This window comes from Amphimedon queenslandica, unplaced genomic scaffold, assembly GCF_000090795.2.
Source record: "Amphimedon queenslandica unplaced genomic scaffold, v1.1 AMPQUscaffold_13516, whole genome shotgun sequence".
Taxonomy (NCBI): Eukaryota; Metazoa; Porifera; class Demospongiae; order Haplosclerida; family Niphatidae; genus Amphimedon; species Amphimedon queenslandica.
The window spans coordinates 878354-899346 of NW_003546248.1; the positions used below are offsets into that span (position 1 = coordinate 878354).

A 20993-nucleotide genomic window follows, 5' to 3' on the forward strand; every position below is an offset into this window, starting at 1 on the left:
ACCGACGCGAGATGAATAAGCAATGAGTCCGTATAAATAACGAGAGGGAGAAGCTACAGATCTTTATCAAATCGGTTGAATCAGACTCAGTATTACTCCGAGCAGCATGGCATCTTCTAACGAAAGCATTGGCGTCAACTGTACAACAGAGTTTGCAGCTTATCCGTTGGTGGGACAGACAGGCTGGGGCGTTTGTACGCTAAAGGCTCCTTTTTACGAGCCTGAATCAAGAGCTCCCGTTGATATTGTTGCAGTCATTGATAAGAGCGGCTCCATGCACGGGGAAAAACTTGACCTGGTCAAGGAGACTCTTGAATTTGTCATTGATCAATGTAAGTACCGGTACATTAAAGACATGTCTATGAATGATACCCTCCCTCTTCCTTTAAATTTTCTCTTGTAGTAAAGGACACTGATAGACTCTCTGTTGTCACTTATGATACAAATGTTAAAGTCGACTTTGGACTCACGACCATGAATCAAGAGAACAAGGAACGGAGCAAAGTGACTGTAAAGGCCATACGTGATGGCTCGTCCACAAACCTTTGTGGAGGTCTTCTGAAAGGTATGAAGAACAAATGCCATTATGATTGTCATTATGTGAGTCTCCTTCCTTTTTAGGCATGGAGCAAATTATTGGGCGTACAGGGACAAAAGCTCAAGTAGCATCAGTTCTTCTACTTACCGATGGCCTGGCTAACGTCGGCATCTCAAATCGTGAAGGAATAATGGAGGAGATGAGGAAAGTCCTTGATCCTAAGCCAGGGAATACGGTATGTGGATGAGATTAATGGATATGACCAAGTGATTCATGTTTGTTGTTTTATAGCCATTTGATGGGACCATTTATACTTTTGGTTTCGGTTCTGATCACGATGCACGTCTGTTGGAATCAGTCTCAACTCAAGGAGGTGGGGTATACTACTACATCGATTCAGCTGAGAAGGTGAGTTTTGTCATAACTGTCCATGCATTACATTCCATCTTTACCAAATTAACACTGTGAATGAAAGCTATAGAAAACTCCCTCATACTTATGCTATAAAAACTGATCATTTTTCCTCTCCTTTTTTCTTAAAGATTCCAGAGTCATTTGCTGATTGCCTGGGTGGCCTGCTCAGTGTAATGGGACAGAACCTAACTCTTAAACTGGAGGCTGGAGAAAACACCAGCATTCTCAATGTTCACACAAACAAACCTACCACTTGGAAAACAAAAGGAAAATGGTATGTGCAATAATGATTTTGTACACTTCAAAATGCTCGTAACTTCAAAAATTTTAGTTTAAATCCACTCAAACTTTCTACATAGCATAAGGATTTCAATATATATCAAAAAATATAATAAAAATTTGGGGTGATTTTGGAGCCATTTTTTTGGAAAAACCATGGGCTATAGCCTTGGGTAATTTTCAGAATTTGGTGTTTTCTTAAAATGGCCGTAACTTGAAAAATTGAAGTCGTAATCAGCTCAAACTTTCTACATAGCATAAGGACATCAATATGTATCAGAAAATGTAATAAAAATTTGGAGTGATTTCGGAGCCATTTTTTGAAAAAAACCATGGGCTATAGCCTTGGGTATTTTTCAGAATTTTGGTGTTTTCTTAAAATGGCCATAACTTGAAAAAGTGAAGTCGGAATCACCTCAAACTTTCTACATAGCATAAGGACATCAATATGTATCAGAAAATGTAATAAAAATTTGGGATGATTTTGGAGCCATTTTTTGGGTAGACCTCTCAGAATCATGTATTAGCTATTTGCCAAAATAATACTATTATAATGTCAAATAATCTATTACTTTATTTCATTTTTAGTTGTGAGATAACAATGGGTGACCTCCAGTCTGAAGAGGAGAGGGACATTCTGTTAGAATTACAACTCCCGGCTGTAGCTGACATGAGCCAACAAGGAATTATTGGGAAACTCTCGTACTTTAACGTAATTAATTCAAAGCCTGATGAAGTGAACTTCACAATGACCTTTGAAAGAAACAGTAAGAAAAATGGATGACTAATATTAATAATTATTTACTTATTATCATCATCATTATTATTATTAATGTAGATGGTCCTAGAGGTGAAGCCAGCAAGAAACTTGATTCACAGAGGAACAGGATCATAGCTACTACAGCACTCAAGGAAGCAAGATCACTGGCTGATCAAGGGAACTACTCTGAAGCTAAGAAAGTCCTCGAGGCTGCTACTAAGAAGATCAGTGAATCGGTATCAGTTGGAGAGCAGTTTTGCCAGGGTCTTCTAAGTGACTTAACAAACGCTGCAGATACCATGAGGTCTCAGCATGAATACAAGTCAAAGGGAGCACATTATCTAATGAGCAAGTATGCAACAAACTAGGCATGAGCTGTCTCTGTTCATATCTTTCATTTGTTCGTTTATTTCTGATAGGATGCAAACTCATTCTGCTCAGAGGAGCAATTACCTGAGTGAAGAAACTCCTTACAGTAATACTTCCAGAGGCATCTTTGTTGCAAAATCAAAGGCAATGAAGAAGAAATAGAAATAAACTAAAACTAATAATAATAATAATAATAATAATAATAATAATAATAATAATTAGAAAATGGTATCATTTGGCTACTACAGTTATATTTTTATATTTTTTGTGATCATGTATTTTTCTATTGTAGCAAAAATAATAGCTCATGCAAAAAGTTCCGCAATCTTTAGTAAATTCCTGGCAAAAGCCTCCACTTGACAATGTTACAATACCTCGTCCAATCGTCACCATACTTCCCACGACAGTTATCTTCGTCTCTGAGCTGGCGATGAATGAGGAGGACAGCAAAATAAATGAAATAGAAATAAGGAAGAACGTGATTAAAGCCACAAGGCAGGCACCAAGAGAGACCCATCATAAGATCACCAACATAATTCGGATGACGACATATCCCCCACCAGCCCGAAAGGAGGAGCCTTGTACCTCTTTTAGTCGGTAAGGTTTTTAAGTTTTTGACGGACGGGTGGAACGGGTCCCTACGAAACTGGTCCTTTTGCGAGTTTGAGGATCTAAAAATGTAGTACCCACATAGCTTGAGAGCGACGATGCCAACCAGGGCCCACCATGAGAGGTGATTGGGATGATCTACAAGATACCTGGCTTGAAGGCTGTATGTGAACGGGACCCAAGTAAGATCACCGAAAGCTAGCATGAAGCCAAATCCATCATGAGCAATGTCCATTGTGGTTAGTATCGCTTCCTCAAACAATAGGGCATCAAAGACATACCAGGCCTGGAATACACAGACTAGTATCATTGAGTTGCTGACCACTCCATGCTTCTCCCATTGGGCTGCCAGCATACAGTAATTGATGAGCGTCCATCCTATCAGACCAGGGCGCAACTCACAGAAAAACTTCCAGTCGAAGGCTCCAATGCGAGGGTTGAGTTCTCGTCCAATGAAGAAGTCATAAAAGAAGTTCCCGCTGTTTCCTCCAAGAGCAAGTAAGGCTGAGCTACGAAATGAGCGTGCATAGAGATAGACTGAAAGAATGAATGAGAGAAGGACAGCAGACGTTACGAACGAGAGGTAGTGATGGTAAACGAAACTAACGCTAAGTTTGTAGTAGCAGTAAGCAACTATAAAGACAATGTGAGACAAGATAAAAGCATAGACTGCATTAATGCGATACGTGAGCTTAGTTCCATCACGTAAGAGAGATCCTTGTACAGTTCTCCCCAAAGGAATCAAATAAATTATGACATTAGCAACAAACCATCCCACGCATATCAGGAAAGCAAGTGGGTGCCAAAATTCGTTGCAAGGTGGCAATTTGACTTGAAGGAGACGTTTGAGTGGATAAATCTGACAGGAGTCTTTGTTGCAGAATAAATAAAGGCCAAATACAGCAACCGGGAGTCCTAGCGTCATGAAGAAGGCTCCTACTGGCCCCATGAATTCAAAATGAGTCGTGCGAGGGTTAGAAACTTGCTTTTTGGAAGACATGTTCGAGGACATGTTAGCAGAGAAGTTGTTGGCTACTCCCTAAAAATTAAAGGATCATTGTGTGGGTGGAGCTAAGCCTAGATCTAGATAGCTCATTAGCTCATAAAACTCAGCACAAAAGAAAATGGCTAGCAGTAGTGGCAAAGCTCTCAAGTTTGTCCTCTTCCTTGGAACAGTGAGGGATAATAATATGGGATCTCGGGCTGCTTCTTTTGTCATGAAAAAAACTTAAAGAAAAAGGCCACGATGCAACACTCCTTGATCCAGAAGTCCTTGGTTTGCCTCTCTTGAAGAAACCACTTCATTTTTATGAAGACCGCACCCAAGCTCCACAAGTACTCCAAGACACCGTCAAAGTCATCGAAGCAGCCGATGTCTACATGGTCATAACGGCGGAATACAACCAGTGCCTTCCTCCAGCCCTGACCAACATGATGGACCACTTCCCAATCCCTGCATACAAGTATCGCCCGAGTGGTATCGTTTGCTACTCCATGGGGTCCTTTGGAGGCATCAGAGCTGCTATCCAGGCTCGTTCATTGCTCGGAGAGCTAGGATCGCCTTCACTTGGATGCTTCGTAATACCTCAAATTCAAAATGAACTTTCGGAAGATGGAACGCTTAAGGGGGAAAATAAAGAGAGGTTGGAAAAGAATGCTGACAAGATTATTACTGAATTGGCCTGGCTAGGCGATGCCATCAAGAGCAAGAAAGATAGCGAAGGGTTTCCTAAATTATAGAATGGAATCTACAGTTATATTGAATGAACATAGTTTAGATATATAGTTAGAATCTCTAGAAACACTCATAAGGACTAATAGATTAGATTTATAATAATATTATAAACTTTTTTATTCATTTTTGATGATAATTTTGTCTCGAATTTTGTGGCTTCAACCACTAATTAATCAATCAAGAAAGACCAAACCCTCACAATGTTCTTTAGAGGGGTTCTGATCATCTCTTATTTCTACCTCTTACATTTACTGATCTCTTCATCTTTCCTCTTCTCCTTAGCTCAGCATCATCCTCAAAGACCTGTGCTCTCTGAATCTTTTAATGCTCAGGTATAAATCTTATAATGAAAATTTCCTGAAATGTCTTTATATTCAATCAGATTTATGTGCAATACATTGACATACCAGATCAGTACACAGTCTTAGGAGAAGGTATAGACATATACATGTACAGTTAGGGCACTAGTACATAATTTTTATAAGTAATGAGGTTTTTTAATTTTTAATAATGCTTTTTTGGTAATGCAGGATTCATTGGGAGAGATAATAAGAAATTAAAACAAGTTGTCAGTCTAAATATAATCAAGTTTGAGTCTTCGACTATCTATTACCAACTCAAGCGTTATGACCTCAGGCGGATTTACACTGTAACAGAGTTAGCAATCACTCGACATAGCTTATAATGACTATGATTAACAGGGACCCAAGAATGGAGAAATATTGTGATTCTGAAGCACTAACAGGTCCATTTGGAGAGATATGGGATTGGGTTGGTCTTGCAAGATATGTGGCAACAGTTGATGTGGACGGAAACAAGTTTGACATATGGAACCATACAGTTGAGTATGATAGAGAAAATTGTCTATTATTAGCATATTTCAATGCAGGATCAGCGAGGAGTCACCACACAGTCTTTGTGGGTGAATAGGTCTGATCCCAATAGGCCAGTCCGTTATGTTGCTGAAAGCATAAATGTTAATATTTCAGTGGTAGACTTTAAGACGTATCATCCAAACCCACCTTCTGATCCTCGGCAGTTTGATGTTCCAAAGATATGCCGGGAAGTGTTGCTTCCAACTGCTAAGCATTATATGAACTTTAGTGAAGACTTTGATGATGAAAGATATAAGAAAAAACAATAATTAAACTAATTTTAGTGGTCTCAGGAATGTTTGGTTAAATACTTTTTGTGGATTCTTCTCACTACAGACCAAACCCTTTCTCTGACTTTACTGACCTCACCTCACAATGCTCTTTAGAGGGCTACTGATCATCTCGTATTTCTACCTCTTACATTTACTGATCTCTTCACCTTTCCTCTTCTCTTTAGCTCAGCATCACCCACAAAGACCTGTACTCTCTGAATCTTTCAATGCGGAAGTAAATATGCAGCTTCATCAATATTAAATCTAATTCCTAAAATAGATTGAGGTTCAATTTGTCAATATTCCAGGTCAATACACAGTCACTGGAGGAGGTATGTCCAGCAAGTATTATTATCATTATATGCTCTTTAATTGCAGGGTTTATTGGTAGAGATAATAAGAACTTGAATCAAGTTGTCAATCTTCAGCTGACAAAATTTGAGTATCCTTCCATCTACTATCAGTTAAAGCGACATGACCTAAAGCAAATGTTCACCGTTACAGAGTCAGTGGCTATTTTATTAGCAATTGATACTTTCTCATTATATAGAGATATACGAGGAGAAAAATATTGCTCACGTGGCCCATTTTTGGGACCATTTGGAGAGGTATGGAGCTGGGTTGGACATGCTAAGTTTGCTGGAGTAGTTGACGTTGATGGTAGCAAATTTGATACATGGAATTATACAGTTAAGCTTTTAAAAAGTTATGATTGTAATCATGACTTATATGTTACAGGAAGGAATCACTACACAGTCTTTATGGATAAACAGGTCACATATTCACAGGCCAGTTCGTTATATTTCTGAGAGTAAAAATGTAAATATTTCAGTCGCTGATTTTAAGATCTATCATGCAAATCCACCCACTGATCCTGACGAGTTTGAAGTACCTTCAATATGTCAAGAGACGATGCTACCTACTGCTAAACATTATATGAATTTTAGCCAGGATTTTGATGACACAGAGGATAACAAAAATGACAACTAGCATATTTTATAGTGCTGGTTTAATTTCAGAAATGATAATTTCTCTACTAAATGGTCAGATTATTTTCTGGTTGTAATTTGTGTGGATTCTATACTTTGCATAGACCAAACCCTTTGTGACCTTAGCTGATGTACTGACCTCACCTAACAATGCTCTTTAGAGGGCTACTGATCATCACTTATTTCTACCTCTTACATTTACTGATCTCTTCATTTTTCCTCTTCTCTTTAGCTCAGCATCATCCTCAAAGACCTGTACTCTCTGAATCTTTCAATGCTCAGGTAAGTAAAAACTTAGATGTACTATCATTTTCTTTTAATGCATTAAGATTGAGGTAATATATGAGAGTATACCAGGAAATTATACAGTCACAGGAGAAGGTATAAAGAAGCAATTGTAGCACAATTTGCATTTCTTGCTATAGGATTTATTGGCAGAGATTACAAGAAATTGGACCAGCTTGTCAACCTTCAAACTAAATGATTTGGATATCCATCCATCTATTATGAACTCAAGCGTTACGATAAGCAACGAATTTTCAGAGTTGAAGAGTTAGTAAGATAATGATGTTCTTTTTTTAAAAATATTATAGGGATATGCGCGAAGGAAAATATTGCATGACTCGGCCTTTTCTGGGCCCATTTGGAGAGGTTTGGGACTGGGTTAGCAAGGCCAAGTTTGTAGGAACAGTAAAGGTAGATGGTAACAGATTTGATGTGTGGAATTATACAGTGAGTGTTACCCATTGCTATTATTATTTAGTATCATTTATATTTTAGGAAGGCATATATACACAGTCTTTGTGGATGAACAGGTCGCATATACATAAACCAGTTCGTTACATTGCTGAAAGCACCAATATCAATATTTCTGTGGTGGACTTTAAGATCTATCATGCAAATCCACCCACTGATCCTGATGAGTTTGAAGTACCTCCAATATGTCAAGAGACGATGCTACCCACTGCTAAACATTATATGAATTTTAGTCAGGATTTTGATGACACAGAGGATGATAAAAATGACAACTAGCATAATTTTATAGTGCTGGTTTAATTTCAGAAATGATAATTTCTCTACTAAATGGTCAAATTATTTTCTGGTTATAATTTGTGTGGATTCTATACTTTGCATAGACCAAACCCTTTCTGACCTTAGCTGATGTACTGACCTCACCTCACAATGTTCTTTAGAGGGCTACTGATCATCTCTTATTTTTACCTCTTACATTTACTGATCTCTTCATTTTTCCTCTTCTCTTTAGCTCAGCATCATCCTCAAAGACCTGTACTCTCTGAATCTTTCAATGCTCAGGTAAGTAAAAACTTAGATGTACTATCATTTTCTTTTAATGCATTAAGATTGAGGTAATATATGAGAGTATACCAGGAAATTATACAGTCACAGGAGAAGGTATAAAGAAGCAATTGTAGCACAATTTGCATTTCTTGCTATAGGATTTATTGGCAGAGATTACAAGAAATTGGACCAGCTTGTCAACCTTCAAACTAAAAGATTTGGATATCCATCCATCTATTATGAACTCAAGCGTTACGATAAGCAACGAATTTTCAGAGTTGAAGAGTTAGTAAGATAATGATGTGCTTTTTTAAAAATATTATAGGGATATGCGCGAAGGAAAATATTGCATGACTCGGCCTTTTCTGGGCCCATTTGGAGAGGTTTGGGACTGGGTTAGCAAAGCCAAGTTTGTAGGAACAGTAAAGGTAGATGGTAACAGATTTGATGTGTGGAATTATACAGTGAGTGTTACCCATTGCTATTATTATTATTTATATTCTAGGAAGGCATATATACACAGTCTTTGTGGATGAACAGGTCGCATATACATAAACCAGTTCGTTACATTGCTGAAAGCAACAATATCAATATTTCTGTGGTGGACTTTAAGATTTTTCATCCGAGCCCACCCACTGATCCTGATGAGTTTGCAATACCTCCAATATGTCGAGAGACAATGCTACCCACTGCTAAACATTATATGAATTTTAGTCAGGATTTTGATGACACAGAGAATGAATAAGCTGTGTCTATTAATAGTTTGATTATTAGATGTAATGATGACATCATTATCAATTTAGACCTCGACCTTACACATGTGATAGGTTGATAACCTTAGGTGTTGTTTTATAAAAGCCTGAGGTCAAAGCTAATCATTGTTCTTCACACATTCAGGGCTGCAATTTGTGTTTGATCTGAAAAACAAAATGAAGACCTTTATTTTCTTGACTCTCTTCTGTCTTGCATTGGCCCAAACGCCTCCAGAGATCACCGAATCTTTCTTGGCCAGGGTTAGTGTGAAGTTGCTTAGATATTGGTTACGTTTTTATTTTGTACATATAATTATAATTAAATAGTTCAGGTTTCAGTATAATTCTACAAGTGCCAAAATGACTGTTGATGGAGAAGGTATGTTTGCCAGTTTTTAATAACGTTTTACTACTGACACACAGGAACTTGGGTCAGAAGTGGGGATGTAAATGCTGAGGAGATGGAATTAGATGTAAAAGTTAACATTGAAGGAGACAATGTGACCCATCACGTCCGCTCCGTTAATCTTACTCTTTACGGTGCCCGTGACTCTGAAGAATATTATGTCATTGAGTAAGAAAGAACGATCGATTTGAGTATATTTAAAATTTGTCTTTAGGGTCGATGGGAAGAAGGGACAATGTTTAGATGCTTTGCTTGCTTGGCCTCACGAATTGCCTCATATATGGGACTGGTTGAAAGTGGCTAAGAATAATGGCACCAGAAAGATTGGTATTTACGAGCTTCAAGTCTGGATTGCAGCAGTATGACAGTAATTTATTGATGTGAATGTTTTAATTTTTTTCTTTTTAGGATACTGGAAATTATCTAGCAGTTTACTTAGAAAAGGACAACACTCCTTACATATTGGAGATTATTCAAGGTGGCAACTTTACTCGGTTCACCTTTATGGATTTCCGTCAAGAGCAACCTCATGATAATCATTCATTCCGTGTACCTGACGAATGTAGGGGTGAAGTTATCGCTGATGGACAGACTGACAAGATTCCAAGTATCTTCAGCGAGTGGTTTCAATTTGTCTTCTGGAAATGAGTGAAAGCGTAAAGTGTTGTGTCGTAATAACTTTGCAGCAGCTAATATAGCTGTTGTTGCACACTGAAACTGAATTTGTGTGTCCCTTGTCAGTTTGTTATTTCTTTATCGCTGCTCTTGTTATGTAAACTTTTTCAAACTTAGCTTTCACATTTAACATTCATAATGTAAATAGGCGCGTGGCAACCTTCTCAATTATCATTTCATCATCATGTTGTAACTTAGCGATAACTTCTTTTTGCCTCAAACACAAACTTTCCATGTTTGCACTTCAAAGCTTTCCGTTTCTATACGCTTAACTTTTCATTAACTGCAATATTTTGAAATTCTATATAAGGACTCATTCTAGGAAAACTACTTTAGTCCACTTGGTCGTTCAGGATGGGTTTTGTTGTGGGAGCTCTTTTTTTACTTTCTTTGTCATTTGGAGCAGTTTTGACTGCCAATGATCCTATGCCTCCCAAAATACCAGAAACCTTCTCCAGTTGGGTTAGTTACTGGCAGTCTTGGGTTTTATTATATTTCCATCCAGTACTTTTTTTTAGATGTTGACAATCAGAGTACTATTATTTCTAGTAATGAAGGTAATCTCTATACTTATTATTTGTTTAATATCAAATGTTTTACCAGGTTACATGGCAAGGGATGTGCTGGGAAAAAGAGCATTACAAACTGGTACTACAGTATTGTCGGGCATGTTTTATAGCTACTCTTTCCTTGACATATTGAACAAGAATGCATCATATCACACAATTTGGTAAGATTTATGCTTTGTGTGCATCACCTTTATAGAAGATTCATAGGGATTCGGATGGCAACAAGACATGTTACATATATGATAATGATAGTCCTGGATTAATGCCAATGTGGGACTGGATTCAAAATGCAACGTACATAGGCAGTGATTTTAATGAAGACATCTGGATGTATTATGTAAGAATCAATAAAATTAGAATAAGTATAATTTCGTTGTGTACAGGATGATTCTGCCAATGTAAGTATGGTTGTTAGTGTACCTTCAAACAATCCCATTATTCCACTGGAATTAGAAATAGATGGTACAGATGATACTGATGCTAGCAGTGGTACTTATTCTGGGTTTGATCCAAATTATTCACCAGTTGATGATGATTTTAATATACCAACTGACTGCGAACCCGTTGGAAAAGGTGACCCTCCACCTATTCACTTTCTCCCCCACTCTCTTCACAGTTTTAGATCAAATAAAAAGATTCATCATCATATGAAGATGAACCACATGAAGCCTTTGCATGGATATAAAAAGATTCCAAACATGTTGAGGAAAAAGATGAAAAAACTTCGTAAATGAGCTGAACTGAATTGAATCCTAAAATTATGTACTCTTGATTTAACTCCTAGCTGCAGTAGATAGATTTATTTTTGCTGAAACTAGAATTAGAACTAAACTATTTTTAATTGTTTAAATAATGCTATTATGCATGTAGTGATTAATGATTTGACATCATTATGAATTGGTCTATCATATCAAAGCATATAACCTAGCTTAGGTGTTCGAGGTAGATAGATACTATGTGCATCCACTTGGGCCAGATGAGTGGGGCCTCAGAAGAAAAGTTTTGAGCAAAAAGGAAAGGAAGGAGTTCTATCTTAGGCCACTAGGATTTACTGTTGTTATGTGCTGAAACTAATTTGTGTGTCCCTTTGTCAATTCATTGTTTTTTGTTTATTGCTGCACTTGTTGTGTAAACTTTTTCAAATTTAGCTTTCACATTCCATTTACATTTGAAATTCAGAGCATAACTGCAAGCACTGTATAGTGTCAAATCTCTGACTGTCAAAATTTCTTTTTTCCTGTTCAAATTAATATTTGTCAGTAAAATTTTTTGATATTTTGCATAATATTAGCAGCAGAAGCACACAAAATTTTTTACAGATGGAAATTTGGTACTATACGGTAACATGATGAAGATGTGTGGCGACCTGAAAATGATTATGTTGTAACTTTGCAATAACTTCTTAATTTCAAAAGATAAACTTTTTATGTTTTCGCACTCTGAAACTTTCAGTTTCTATACACTTAATCACTTGATTAACCATAATATTTTTGAAATTCTATATAAGGACTCATTCCAGGAAAGCTACTTTAGTCCACTAGCTCGTCAGGATGGGTTTTGTTGTGGGAGCTCTTTTTTTGCTTTCTTTGTCATTTGGAGCAATTTTGACTGCCAATGATCCTATGCCACCCAAAATACCAGAAACCTTTTCCAGTTGGGTTAGTTACTGGTAGTTTTTGGTTTTATTATATTTCCATCCAGTACTTTTTTTTAGATGTTGACAATCAGAGTACTATTATTTCTAGTGATGAGGGTAATCTCTATACTTATTATTTGTTTAATAATATATGTTCTGCAAGGTTACATTGCAAGGGATGTGCTGGGAAAAAGAGCATTGCAAACTGGTACTACAGTGATGTCAGGCATGTTTTATAGCTACTCTTACCTTGACATATTGAACAAGAATGCATCATATGAAACAATTTGGTAAGATTTATGTTTTGTGCGCATCACCTTTATAAAAAATTCATAGGGATTCGGATGGCAACAGGACTTGTTACATATATGATAATGATAGTCCTGGATTAATGCCAATGTGGGACTGGATTCAAAATGCAACGTACATAGGCAGTGATTTTAATGAAGACATCTGGATGTATTATGTAAGAATCAATAAAATTAGAATAAGTATAATTTCGTTGTGTACAGGATGATTCTGCCAATGTAAGTATGGTTGTTAGTGTACCTTCAAACAATCCCATTATTCCACTGGAATTAGAAATAGATGGTACAGATGATACTGATGCTAGCAGTGGCACTTTTTCTGGTTTTGATCCCAATTATTCACCAGTTGATGATGATTTTGATATACCAACTGACTGCGAACCCGTTGGAAAAGGTGGTCCTCCACCTATTCACTTTCTTCCCTACTCTCTCCACAGTTTTAGATCAAAGGAAAAGATTCATCATCATATGAAGATGAATCACATGAAGCCTTTGCATGGATATAAAAAGATTCCAAATATGCTGAGGAAAAGGATGAAAAAACTTCGTAAATGAGCTGAACTGAATTGAACCCTAAAATTATGTACTTTTGATCTAATTGTTCCATATTTGCCAGTAGCTGCGATAGATAGATTTATTTTTGCTGAAATTAGATCTAGAACTAGACTTTTCTATTATTTAATTGTTTATACTATTATGTATGTAGTGATTAATGATTTGACATCAATATGAATTGGTCTATCATATCAAAGCATATAACCTATCTTAGGTGTTCAAGGTAGATAGATACTATGTGCATGCACTTGGGCCAGATAAGTGGTACCTTAAAAGAAGTAAAGGAATGAGTTCTATTTTAGACCACTAGGATTTACTGTTGTTATGTACTGAAACTGAATTTTGTGTGTCCCTTTGTCAATCCAGTGTTTTTGTTTATTGCTGCACTTGTTGTGTAAACTTTTTCAAACTTAGCTTTCACATTGCATTTACATTTGAAATTCAAAGCATAACTGCAAGCACTTTATAGTGTCAAATTTCTGCCAGTCAAAATTAATTTTTTCCTTTTCAAATTAATATTTATTAGTAAAATTTTTGTTATTCTGCTATAATCAGCATAATATCAGGAGCAGAAGCACACAAATTTTTTACAGATTAAAATTTGGTACTATACGGTAACATAATCATGATGTGTGGCGACCTGAAAATGATTATGTTGTAACTTTGCAATAACTTCTTAATTTCAAAAGACAAACTTTCTATGTTTTTGCACTCTGAAACTTTCAGTTTCTATACACTTAATCACTTGATTAACCATATTATTTTGAAATTCTATATAAGGACTTGTTCCAGGAAAACTACTTTAGTCCGCTCGGTCGTTCAGGATGGGTTTTGGTTGTGGGAGCTCTTTTTGTACTTTCTTTGTCATTTGGAGCAGTTTTGACTGCTAATGATCCTATGCCACCCAAAATACCGGAAACCTTCTCCAGTTGGGTTAGTTACTGGCAGTCTTGATTATTTATATGATAGGAATTTTTTTCCAGACCTTTGGTTTAGTTTTAGACGGTGATGGTAATGTCATTGCAACTGAGGATGGAGGTAAATTTAATGTGTATATCATGCTGTTATATAGTTTTGACAGGTTACATGGCAAGAGACATGGTAGGAAACAGGGTACTACTTGCTGGAAGTGTCACCACGTTAATGAGAAGTTACAGTTACTCTAACCTTGTCCTGTGTAACAAAAATTTAACATACAACACTTACTGGTAAGATTTCTTTTGTATAATCACCTTTACAAGCAACTCCTATAGGGATGAAGATGGCAACAGGACTTGTTACATATACGAGTTTTATGGTCCTGGTTTAATGCCAATGTGGGACTGGATTCAAAATGCTTCATACATGGGCAATGATTTTGGTGCAGACGTATGGGGAAATTTTGTAAGAATCAATGAGTTTGAATGAATATAGTTCATTTGTGTTGCAGGATGATGTCAATGAAACTATTATTATGAGTGTACCATCAAACAACCCTGTTATGCCACTGGACATTGAAAGAGATTTTTATTATTCTGGTGAAGCTATTAGATCTACCTATAGCATCTTCTCTGGTTTTGATCCAAATTATTCACCAGTTGACGATGATTTTGATATACCAACTGACTGCCAGCCAGCCAATGGAAAAAGTGACCCTCCACTTACTCACTTTCTCCCCCACTCTCTCCACAGTTTTAGATCAAAGGAAAAGATTCATCATCATATGAAGATGAACCACATGAAGCCTTTGCACGAATATAAAAAGATTCCAAATATGCTGAGGAAAAGAATGAAAAAACTTCGTAAATGAGCTGAACTGAATTGAACTCAGTAGTGTTTAGTAGCTGCAGTAGATTAGTAATTTTTAAAGATAATTAAACTCTTTTTTTGCTGCAATTTTACAATAATTTTTTTTCAACTAAATCCATTAGGGGGAGGGGCTCGTTTTGTTGCATAACTGCTGCATAGCTTGCATGTAATGGCAGTAGTTTTTCTTTTATTTCTTCTCGTTGTGTCTGAGGGATCTTTCTTTGATGGTCCTTTACAACCAAAGTTTTCAGAGACATACAAAGCATGGGTATGGCTCCAATTACCACTTTGTAAATAAGCTTAGCTGCTTTGCTATTATGTTTTTTAGATTTTCCAAACAATTTATGCTTACAACACGACCATTGAGGCAAACGGTAATGACATGACCAACCTGGTATCTAAAGATTTAAAAGGAACATTTTCTTTCTATAGGTTACACTGTAAGAGATCAAGCTGGAGGGAGAGAGATTCAAAATGTCACAATCAGATATGAAAATGGAACACTCCTTGATCAGTACTCCCAGCTTCACAGAATGGACATTAACACAACATTCCTGACCACCTGGTAATTCAAATCATGTAAATAGAGTTTTTTAAACGATTAATAATTTTTTGTGTTTTGCTAACCAAAATTAGCAGTTATTATATTATAGTAATGTGTTTTTTGAAGGGACATTAAAGGTAATACGACTTGCGTGAAATCAGCTGGTTTGATGACGCCATCAATCTGGGATTGGGTACCATTCACTAACTATACTGGACGAGATTATTTCTTTAACGTGGATGAGTGGTTTTATTTTGTGAGTACAGATAGCAAATTAATTTTTTTTACTAATTATCTTAAAAGTAGCTCAAAAATTGGGCCAAAGTCCCTGTACTATTAGTAACACGGTAGCGTTACTAAGTAGGATTCACCCCACTTCAAAATGGCTGCCATGACTTTTGCAGCCTTGCTATACTTAGTACATGGTCCCGGGCCAAATCTTGACAAAAATGAAAAGTAGAGAATTCTCTATTTTTATAACATTATCATATGCATGTACATGTACTTATGTTGTGTAGAAAGTTTGAGTTGATTTCAATCAAAATTGGTTTTTTTACAAATTTTAAAAAATTATAATATTTTTAGGGCAGTCGTCTCAATCGAACATATGTAGATGATCTCTCATTAAGTGTATCTATAGAAGACTCAACTATTCCACTGATAGTATATGATCATACATATGCCATTAGGAGTGTCTTTTATAGTTTTGACTCCTCGTATAAACCTGCTGATTCTGACTTCCAGCCTCCTCCTAACTGCAATGACAGCTATGGAGGCAACAAACAAGTTTCTCCAATGCTTGAGCTGATCAAAGGCAACAAAAGGAAGCAAAGACTATTCTTTTTGTAAAAATATGTGATTGAGTAATTTATTGTAAAGACAGAATTATATTTTTTTGATTTTATTATGCTAATGTTGCATTATGGAAACTGAATGTGAATGATTGTTTGTGTTAGTTGCTTTTTTTCAAATATCGCACATTGTTGTGCACACTCACAAATAATCCACATGTATCTATTGTGTTATCATGTATGATGTATGGCTTGAATAAATAGGGGAGACTCCTTGTGGTTACTTATCTGACACTACTCCCTGACCTTAGATCTGACCTACCTGTCACCTGCTTCATCTTTCTTTTAGATCACTCACAAATAATCCAAAGTATATGTATATTAGTTTATGTATCATGTATGGCTTGAATAAATAGGGGATACTCCTTGAGGTTACCTACTGACACTATTCCTTGACCTTATAAAGCTGACCTGACCTGTCACCTGCTTCAGTTTTCTTCTGGATCCTCTCTGACTACTCTTGCTAGACTATAGTAACTCCAAGAAGGATGCATTGCTCTTACAGCTTTCTTCTGATTTCCTCAATATTAATGGGACTTGTGTTGGCAGACACTCCTTCACAGCCCAAAATATCAGAAACCTTTTCAACTTGGGTTAGTCTAAATTTCTTTTTGTTTTATCTTTTTGTTAAATGTCATAGTATGTCAGTGAAGTGTTTAACATGCAAAACAGTACAATTGAATCTATCTATGAAGAACAAGGTATATAAAATATATTTACATTAAGCTATAAATTCTCTCCAGGTTTCATTCAAAGGGACTTTCAGGGAGGTAGGATGCTGTTGAATGGAACCGTAAAATTTGGTGATGATTATTTGGTTTTCTCAACACTCACTATATCAGATAAAGTTTATCATACATCCTGGTGAGTCATTAATTTGTCCTGAAGGTTGCATAAATGCTAAGTGCAAAAAAATAGATAAAATAAAGTTTATTTATGTTTGAACTTTTACAGGGACTTAAGTAATTCAAGTAATGGTGCCAAAAGCTGCCGCATGGAGTCCGGTGCTCTACCCTTGCAACCAACTTGGGATTGGGTTAATGAGACCAATTACACTGGCAATGCAGGCAACATGGACATATGGACAAGCAAGGTAATAATAGTATCAAATAAATAATGTTTTATTCTGTATTAACATTACACCTTTCCATATAGTATCCTGATTTGAATTTTACTCAAATACTCACTGTACCAGCAAATAATCCTAACATACCCTTGGAATTTACGAGCATTTCTTTGCCGTTTTATACTGACAAAGCTATTTACATTGGTTTTGATCCCACATACAAGCCAAACGACTCTGATTTTAAAATACCTCAGGATTGCTCACCTGATAAAGATATCTCTTCCTTTCATGATCGTTTTCTCCACAAATACATCAAAAAAGACAAAATAATGTACTTGTCCAAAATTTTGAAGAGGAAGGCGGGCTTTCGTATTTGAACTGATTAATTATGACGTTGTGGTTTAGTAAATATTTTGTCATTTTAGTTAGTGATAGGAATTTTTTTGTATTCAATCATTGTAAAATTCATAGTCAAAAACAATCAGATAAGAGTAATATGAAGCTAATTAAATTCATGCACGGTCACAAATGTAATCATTCTTTCTCACATTTCAAAACTAACACAACAGCCTTGTAGAGTCATGCATCTACCGACAGCAGTACTTGTCCTCTGTGCTCTTTCTCTTTTGATCTTCACCAGTGCTAGAGGAGCACAAGTAAAGCCACTGGCACCAAGAAGACCTAATGTCTCTGAGAGTTTTCTGACATGGGTGAGCAGTGAATGTATCATTATTGTAATTTAATCAACTGATAGATGATTGTTGAAATTGATTATTTCATGCAAGGAGGAAAAACTTCTGGAACAGGTAGATCTAAGCTATAAGTAGGCCTAATTAGATCTGTATTATTTTGTCATTAGGTTTTTGGGCTAAGATTCTACAAGGAAAGCAGATAGTCAATGTGACTGTCAAAAATGTTGAACAAAAAGAAAAAGGAGAAATATTACAAGCAGGGCCTCTTTTTCCAGGACAAATATTATACCAGCTTCAGAGATGTGATGATAACTCTACGTATTTCAATACCGAAATGTTAGTCAAAGCACAGATACTTTTTGATAATGATAGCCCAATTTATCTATGCATGATACGAATAGGAAAAACGAAAAGGATCATGAAAGATGCCTTGTTGTCAAACAGTGCAGCATAGCTGACTTGTGGCAGTGGCTAGATAAAGCAGTCTATCAAGGGAGAAAGGAATTAGTCAACCGAGAAGTGGACGTCTGGGAAGCTGAGGTTTTAGTTTGCTAATCCTTGCATGCGTTGTACAAGCAAACACATTTTGATGATTTTTATTTTCAGATTGCACCTTTCAAGACAGCCACATTGGCGGTTCCCCCCTCTTATCCATCAAGACCAGTGCTCTATCAGGAAATGGATGTCAAGTTTGGCGTAGCACTTGGAATTCAGTTTGTTGATTTTCTGGCGATCGACCCACCCCATGAAATATTTAACATTCCAAGTATCTGCTCCAAAGCAAGGGAAAATAAGGAAAACAAAGGCAAGACTGGTGATTCTGTTTTTCAGTTTCTTTATCAATAAAGAATTAGTTACGGTGTACTGCTGAACTTTTTTTTATTTGCTAAAAACATTATTTTTATAAACAAGTAGAATGCATACAATTTTAACAGTTATGTTTAGTCTGAAGGTTTAATGATGATAGGTTTCTGTAGGTGTTCTAGTAATTGATGCAAAGATGAAATTGCTATATCACAAGGAGGCGTCCCTGGGGTGAGCTCACTAGCTTTTGATGCATCATTAATCAACAAAGCAGTCACTAAGGATAAATTAATTATCAATAATAAACCAAAGTGCATTAAGTAGATCTACAAGATTTTAAAAAAATTAAGTTATCACTTTAATTAAAATTAAAGGTTCCATGTTAAATTCACCGAAGTTCATGAGCATGCAATTAAAAGTAATAGACTTAAAGGAAGTATCATTACTTTGCTTACTTGTTCCTGCTTTGTGTCCACTAATGACGTCAGCTTTATCATCACCAACGACCAGAATATTCTCCGCTGGTAGCTCCCAGTTTAATGCCATGTGAGAGACAGGGGCTGGATCAGGTTTGTTTGGCTGAAACTCGCGAGTAACAACCTGAAGATGATCAAACATTGTGTGATGCGAATTGAATATATAATGTAGAAGCCACTTTAATAAAATACCTTGCACTAAATATAATGTAAAAATGCTCATAATTCTAAAAATTTAAACCGGAATCAGCTCAAACTTTTATACTTGCATAAGGTATTAGAAAATGTCATTAAAAAATTTTTTATAATTTTATATCCATTTTTCAGAAAATACTATGGACTATAGCCCTGTGTATTTTTCAGAATTTTGACGTTTTCTTAAATGGCCGTAACTTAAAAATTGAAGTCAGAATCAGCTCAAACTTTCTACACAGCATAAGTACATCAATATGTATCAGAAAATGTAATAAAAATTGGGGGTAAATTTGGAGTCATTTTTTGGAAAGTACCATGGACTATAGCCTTGGGTATTTTTCAAAATTTTGACGTTTTCTTAATATGGCCGTAACTTGAAAAATTGAAGTCGGAATCACCTCAAACTTTCTACACAGCATAAGTACATCAATATGTATCAGAAAATGTAATAAAAATTGGGGTTGATTTCGAAGCCATTTTTTGAAAAAAACCATGGGCTATAGCCTTGGGTATTTTTCAGAATTTTGACGTTTTCTTAAAATGGCTGTAACTTTAAAAATTGAAGTCGGAATCACCTCAAACTTTCTACACAGCATAAGTACATCAATATGTATCAGAAAATGTAATAAAAATTGGGGGTGATTTCGGAGCCATCTTTTGAAAAAAACCATGGACTATAGCCTTGGGTATTTTTCAAAATTTTGACGTTTTCTTAAAATGGCCGTAACTTTAAAAATTGAAGTCGGAATCACCTCAAACTTTCTACACAGCATAAGTACATCAATATGTATCAGAAAATGTAATAAAAATTTGGGGTGATTTTGGAGCCATTTTTGAAAAAAACCGTGGACTATAGCCTTGGGTATTTTTCAGAATTTTGACGTTTTCTTAAAATGGCTATAACTTGAAAAATTGAAGTCGGAATCACCTCAAACTTTCTACACAGCATAAGTACATCAATATGTATCAGAAAATGTAATAAAAATTTGGGGTCATTTTTTGGCCATTTTTTGGAAAAAACCATGGACTATAGCCTTGGGTATTTTTCAGAATTTTGATGTTTCTTAGAATGGCCGTAACTTAAAAAATTGAACTCGGAATCACCTCAAACTTTCTACACAGCATAAGTACATCAATATGTATCAGAAAATATAATAAAAATTTGGGGTCATTTTTTGGCCATTTTTTGGAAAAAACCATGGACTATAGCCTTGGGTATTTTTCCAAATTTTGGCCTTTTCTTAAAATGGCCATAACTCAAAAAATTGAAGTCGGAATTAGCTCAAACTTTCTACACAGCATAAGGACATCAATATGTATTAGAAAATTTAATAAAAATTTGGAGTCATTTTTTGGCCATTTTTTGGAAAAAACCATGGACTATAGCCTTGGGTATTTTTCAAAATGTTGGCCCTTTTATAAAATGGCCGTAACTCAAAAAATTAAAGTCGGAATTAGCTCAAACTTTCTACACAGCATAAGGACATCAATGTGTATCAGAAAATGTAATAAAAATTTGGGGTAAATTTGGAGTCAT

General features: G+C 35.9%; 8 protein-coding genes and 1 pseudogene across 11 annotated transcripts; 7 read left to right on the top strand and 2 right to left on the bottom strand.

The window, feature by feature from the left end:
- Window positions 1–35: 35 nt before the first annotated feature.
- On the top strand, window positions 36–2658 carry LOC100635885 (uncharacterized protein sll0103-like). Its single transcript, XM_003383052.2, has 8 exons — window positions 36–332; window positions 404–565; window positions 622–773; window positions 830–946; window positions 1081–1226; window positions 1820–1998; window positions 2070–2343; window positions 2411–2658. Exons 1-8 carry the CDS (start codon window positions 107–109, stop codon window positions 2520–2522), a joined length of 1368 nt encoding a protein of 455 aa, XP_003383100.1. The 5' UTR covers window positions 36–106; the 3' UTR covers window positions 2523–2658.
- On the bottom strand, window positions 2636–4050 carry LOC100636012 (lamin-B receptor pseudogene; annotated as a pseudogene).
- A 19-nt stretch (window positions 4051–4069) lies between these two features.
- On the top strand, window positions 4070–8878 carry LOC100635930 (FMN-dependent NADPH-azoreductase-like). The gene is given in 19 exon segments (XM_020000800.1): window positions 4070–4189; window positions 4191–5036; window positions 5087–5138; window positions 5235–5361; window positions 5406–5544; window positions 5594–6086; window positions 6132–6183; window positions 6230–6356; window positions 6402–6540; window positions 6590–7122; window positions 7170–7221; window positions 7266–7392; window positions 7434–7572; window positions 7621–7926; window positions 7977–8154; window positions 8202–8253; window positions 8298–8424; window positions 8465–8603; window positions 8645–8878. Coding segments are annotated over 2 exon segments (615 nt in total). The 5' UTR covers window positions 4070–4093; the 3' UTR covers window positions 4710–5036; window positions 5087–5138; window positions 5235–5361; window positions 5406–5544; window positions 5594–6086; window positions 6132–6183; window positions 6230–6356; window positions 6402–6540; window positions 6590–7122; window positions 7170–7221; window positions 7266–7392; window positions 7434–7572; window positions 7621–7926; window positions 7977–8154; window positions 8202–8253; window positions 8298–8424; window positions 8465–8603; window positions 8645–8878.
- Window positions 8879–8965: 87 nt separating this feature from the next.
- Window positions 8966–10102, top strand: LOC100636059 (uncharacterized). Its single transcript, XM_003382971.3, has 5 exons — window positions 8966–9152; window positions 9219–9270; window positions 9315–9465; window positions 9512–9656; window positions 9706–10102. Exons 1-5 carry the CDS (start codon window positions 9069–9071, stop codon window positions 9943–9945), a joined length of 672 nt encoding a protein of 223 aa, XP_003383019.1. The 5' UTR covers window positions 8966–9068; the 3' UTR covers window positions 9946–10102.
- A 104-nt stretch (window positions 10103–10206) lies between these two features.
- Window positions 10207–11702, top strand: LOC109584828 (uncharacterized). 2 transcript variants are annotated; one of them, XM_020000720.1, is made up of 6 exons: window positions 10207–10434; window positions 10478–10529; window positions 10576–10702; window positions 10749–10878; window positions 10925–10939; window positions 10995–11702. In XM_020000720.1, exons 1-6 carry the CDS (start codon window positions 10327–10329, stop codon window positions 10998–11000), a joined length of 438 nt encoding a protein of 145 aa, XP_019856279.1. In that variant the 5' UTR covers window positions 10207–10326; the 3' UTR covers window positions 11001–11702. The 2 variants fall into 2 exon arrangements, with proteins under 2 accessions (XP_019856279.1, XP_019856275.1); XM_020000716.1 differs by having other exon boundaries at window positions 10925–11702.
- A 358-nt stretch (window positions 11703–12060) lies between these two features.
- LOC109584835 (uncharacterized) lies at window positions 12061–13218 on the top strand. 2 transcript variants are annotated; one of them, XM_020000732.1, is made up of 6 exons: window positions 12061–12199; window positions 12243–12294; window positions 12341–12467; window positions 12514–12643; window positions 12690–12704; window positions 12760–13218. In XM_020000732.1, exons 1-6 carry the CDS (start codon window positions 12092–12094, stop codon window positions 12763–12765), a joined length of 438 nt encoding a protein of 145 aa, XP_019856291.1. In that variant the 5' UTR covers window positions 12061–12091; the 3' UTR covers window positions 12766–13218. The 2 variants fall into 2 exon arrangements, with proteins under 2 accessions (XP_019856291.1, XP_019856286.1); XM_020000727.1 differs by having other exon boundaries at window positions 12690–13218.
- Window positions 13219–13861: 643 nt separating this feature from the next.
- LOC109584852 (uncharacterized) lies at window positions 13862–17770 on the top strand. 2 transcript variants are annotated; one of them, XM_020000745.1, is made up of 10 exons: window positions 14952–15096; window positions 15157–15202; window positions 15261–15393; window positions 15499–15628; window positions 15958–16533; window positions 16580–16816; window positions 16864–16924; window positions 16967–17087; window positions 17178–17316; window positions 17379–17770. In XM_020000745.1, exons 6-10 carry the CDS (start codon window positions 16712–16714, stop codon window positions 17664–17666), a joined length of 714 nt encoding a protein of 237 aa, XP_019856304.1. In that variant the 5' UTR covers window positions 14952–15096; window positions 15157–15202; window positions 15261–15393; window positions 15499–15628; window positions 15958–16533; window positions 16580–16711; the 3' UTR covers window positions 17667–17770. The 2 variants fall into 2 exon arrangements, with proteins under 2 accessions (XP_019856309.1, XP_019856304.1); XM_020000750.1 differs by lacking the exons at window positions 16580–16816; window positions 16864–16924; window positions 16967–17087; window positions 17178–17316; window positions 17379–17770 and adding exons at window positions 13862–13973; window positions 14024–14078; window positions 14122–14248; window positions 14294–14423 and having other exon boundaries at window positions 14470–15096; window positions 15958–16375.
- A 68-nt stretch (window positions 17771–17838) lies between these two features.
- On the top strand, window positions 17839–18939 carry LOC109584842 (uncharacterized). Its single transcript, XM_020000739.1, has 5 exons — window positions 17839–17999; window positions 18044–18095; window positions 18149–18317; window positions 18383–18521; window positions 18588–18939. Exons 1-5 carry the CDS (start codon window positions 17871–17873, stop codon window positions 18825–18827), a joined length of 729 nt encoding a protein of 242 aa, XP_019856298.1. The 5' UTR covers window positions 17839–17870; the 3' UTR covers window positions 18828–18939.
- LOC105314359 (putative uncharacterized hydrolase YOR131C) lies at window positions 18756–19459 on the bottom strand (the record flags this gene model as incomplete). Its single annotated transcript, XM_011408477.2, has 2 exons — window positions 18756–19062; window positions 19241–19459. Coding segments are annotated over 2 exons (359 nt in total), but the record flags the coding sequence as incomplete, so codon positions are not given.
- Between the last annotated feature and the right edge of the window lie 1534 nt (window positions 19460–20993).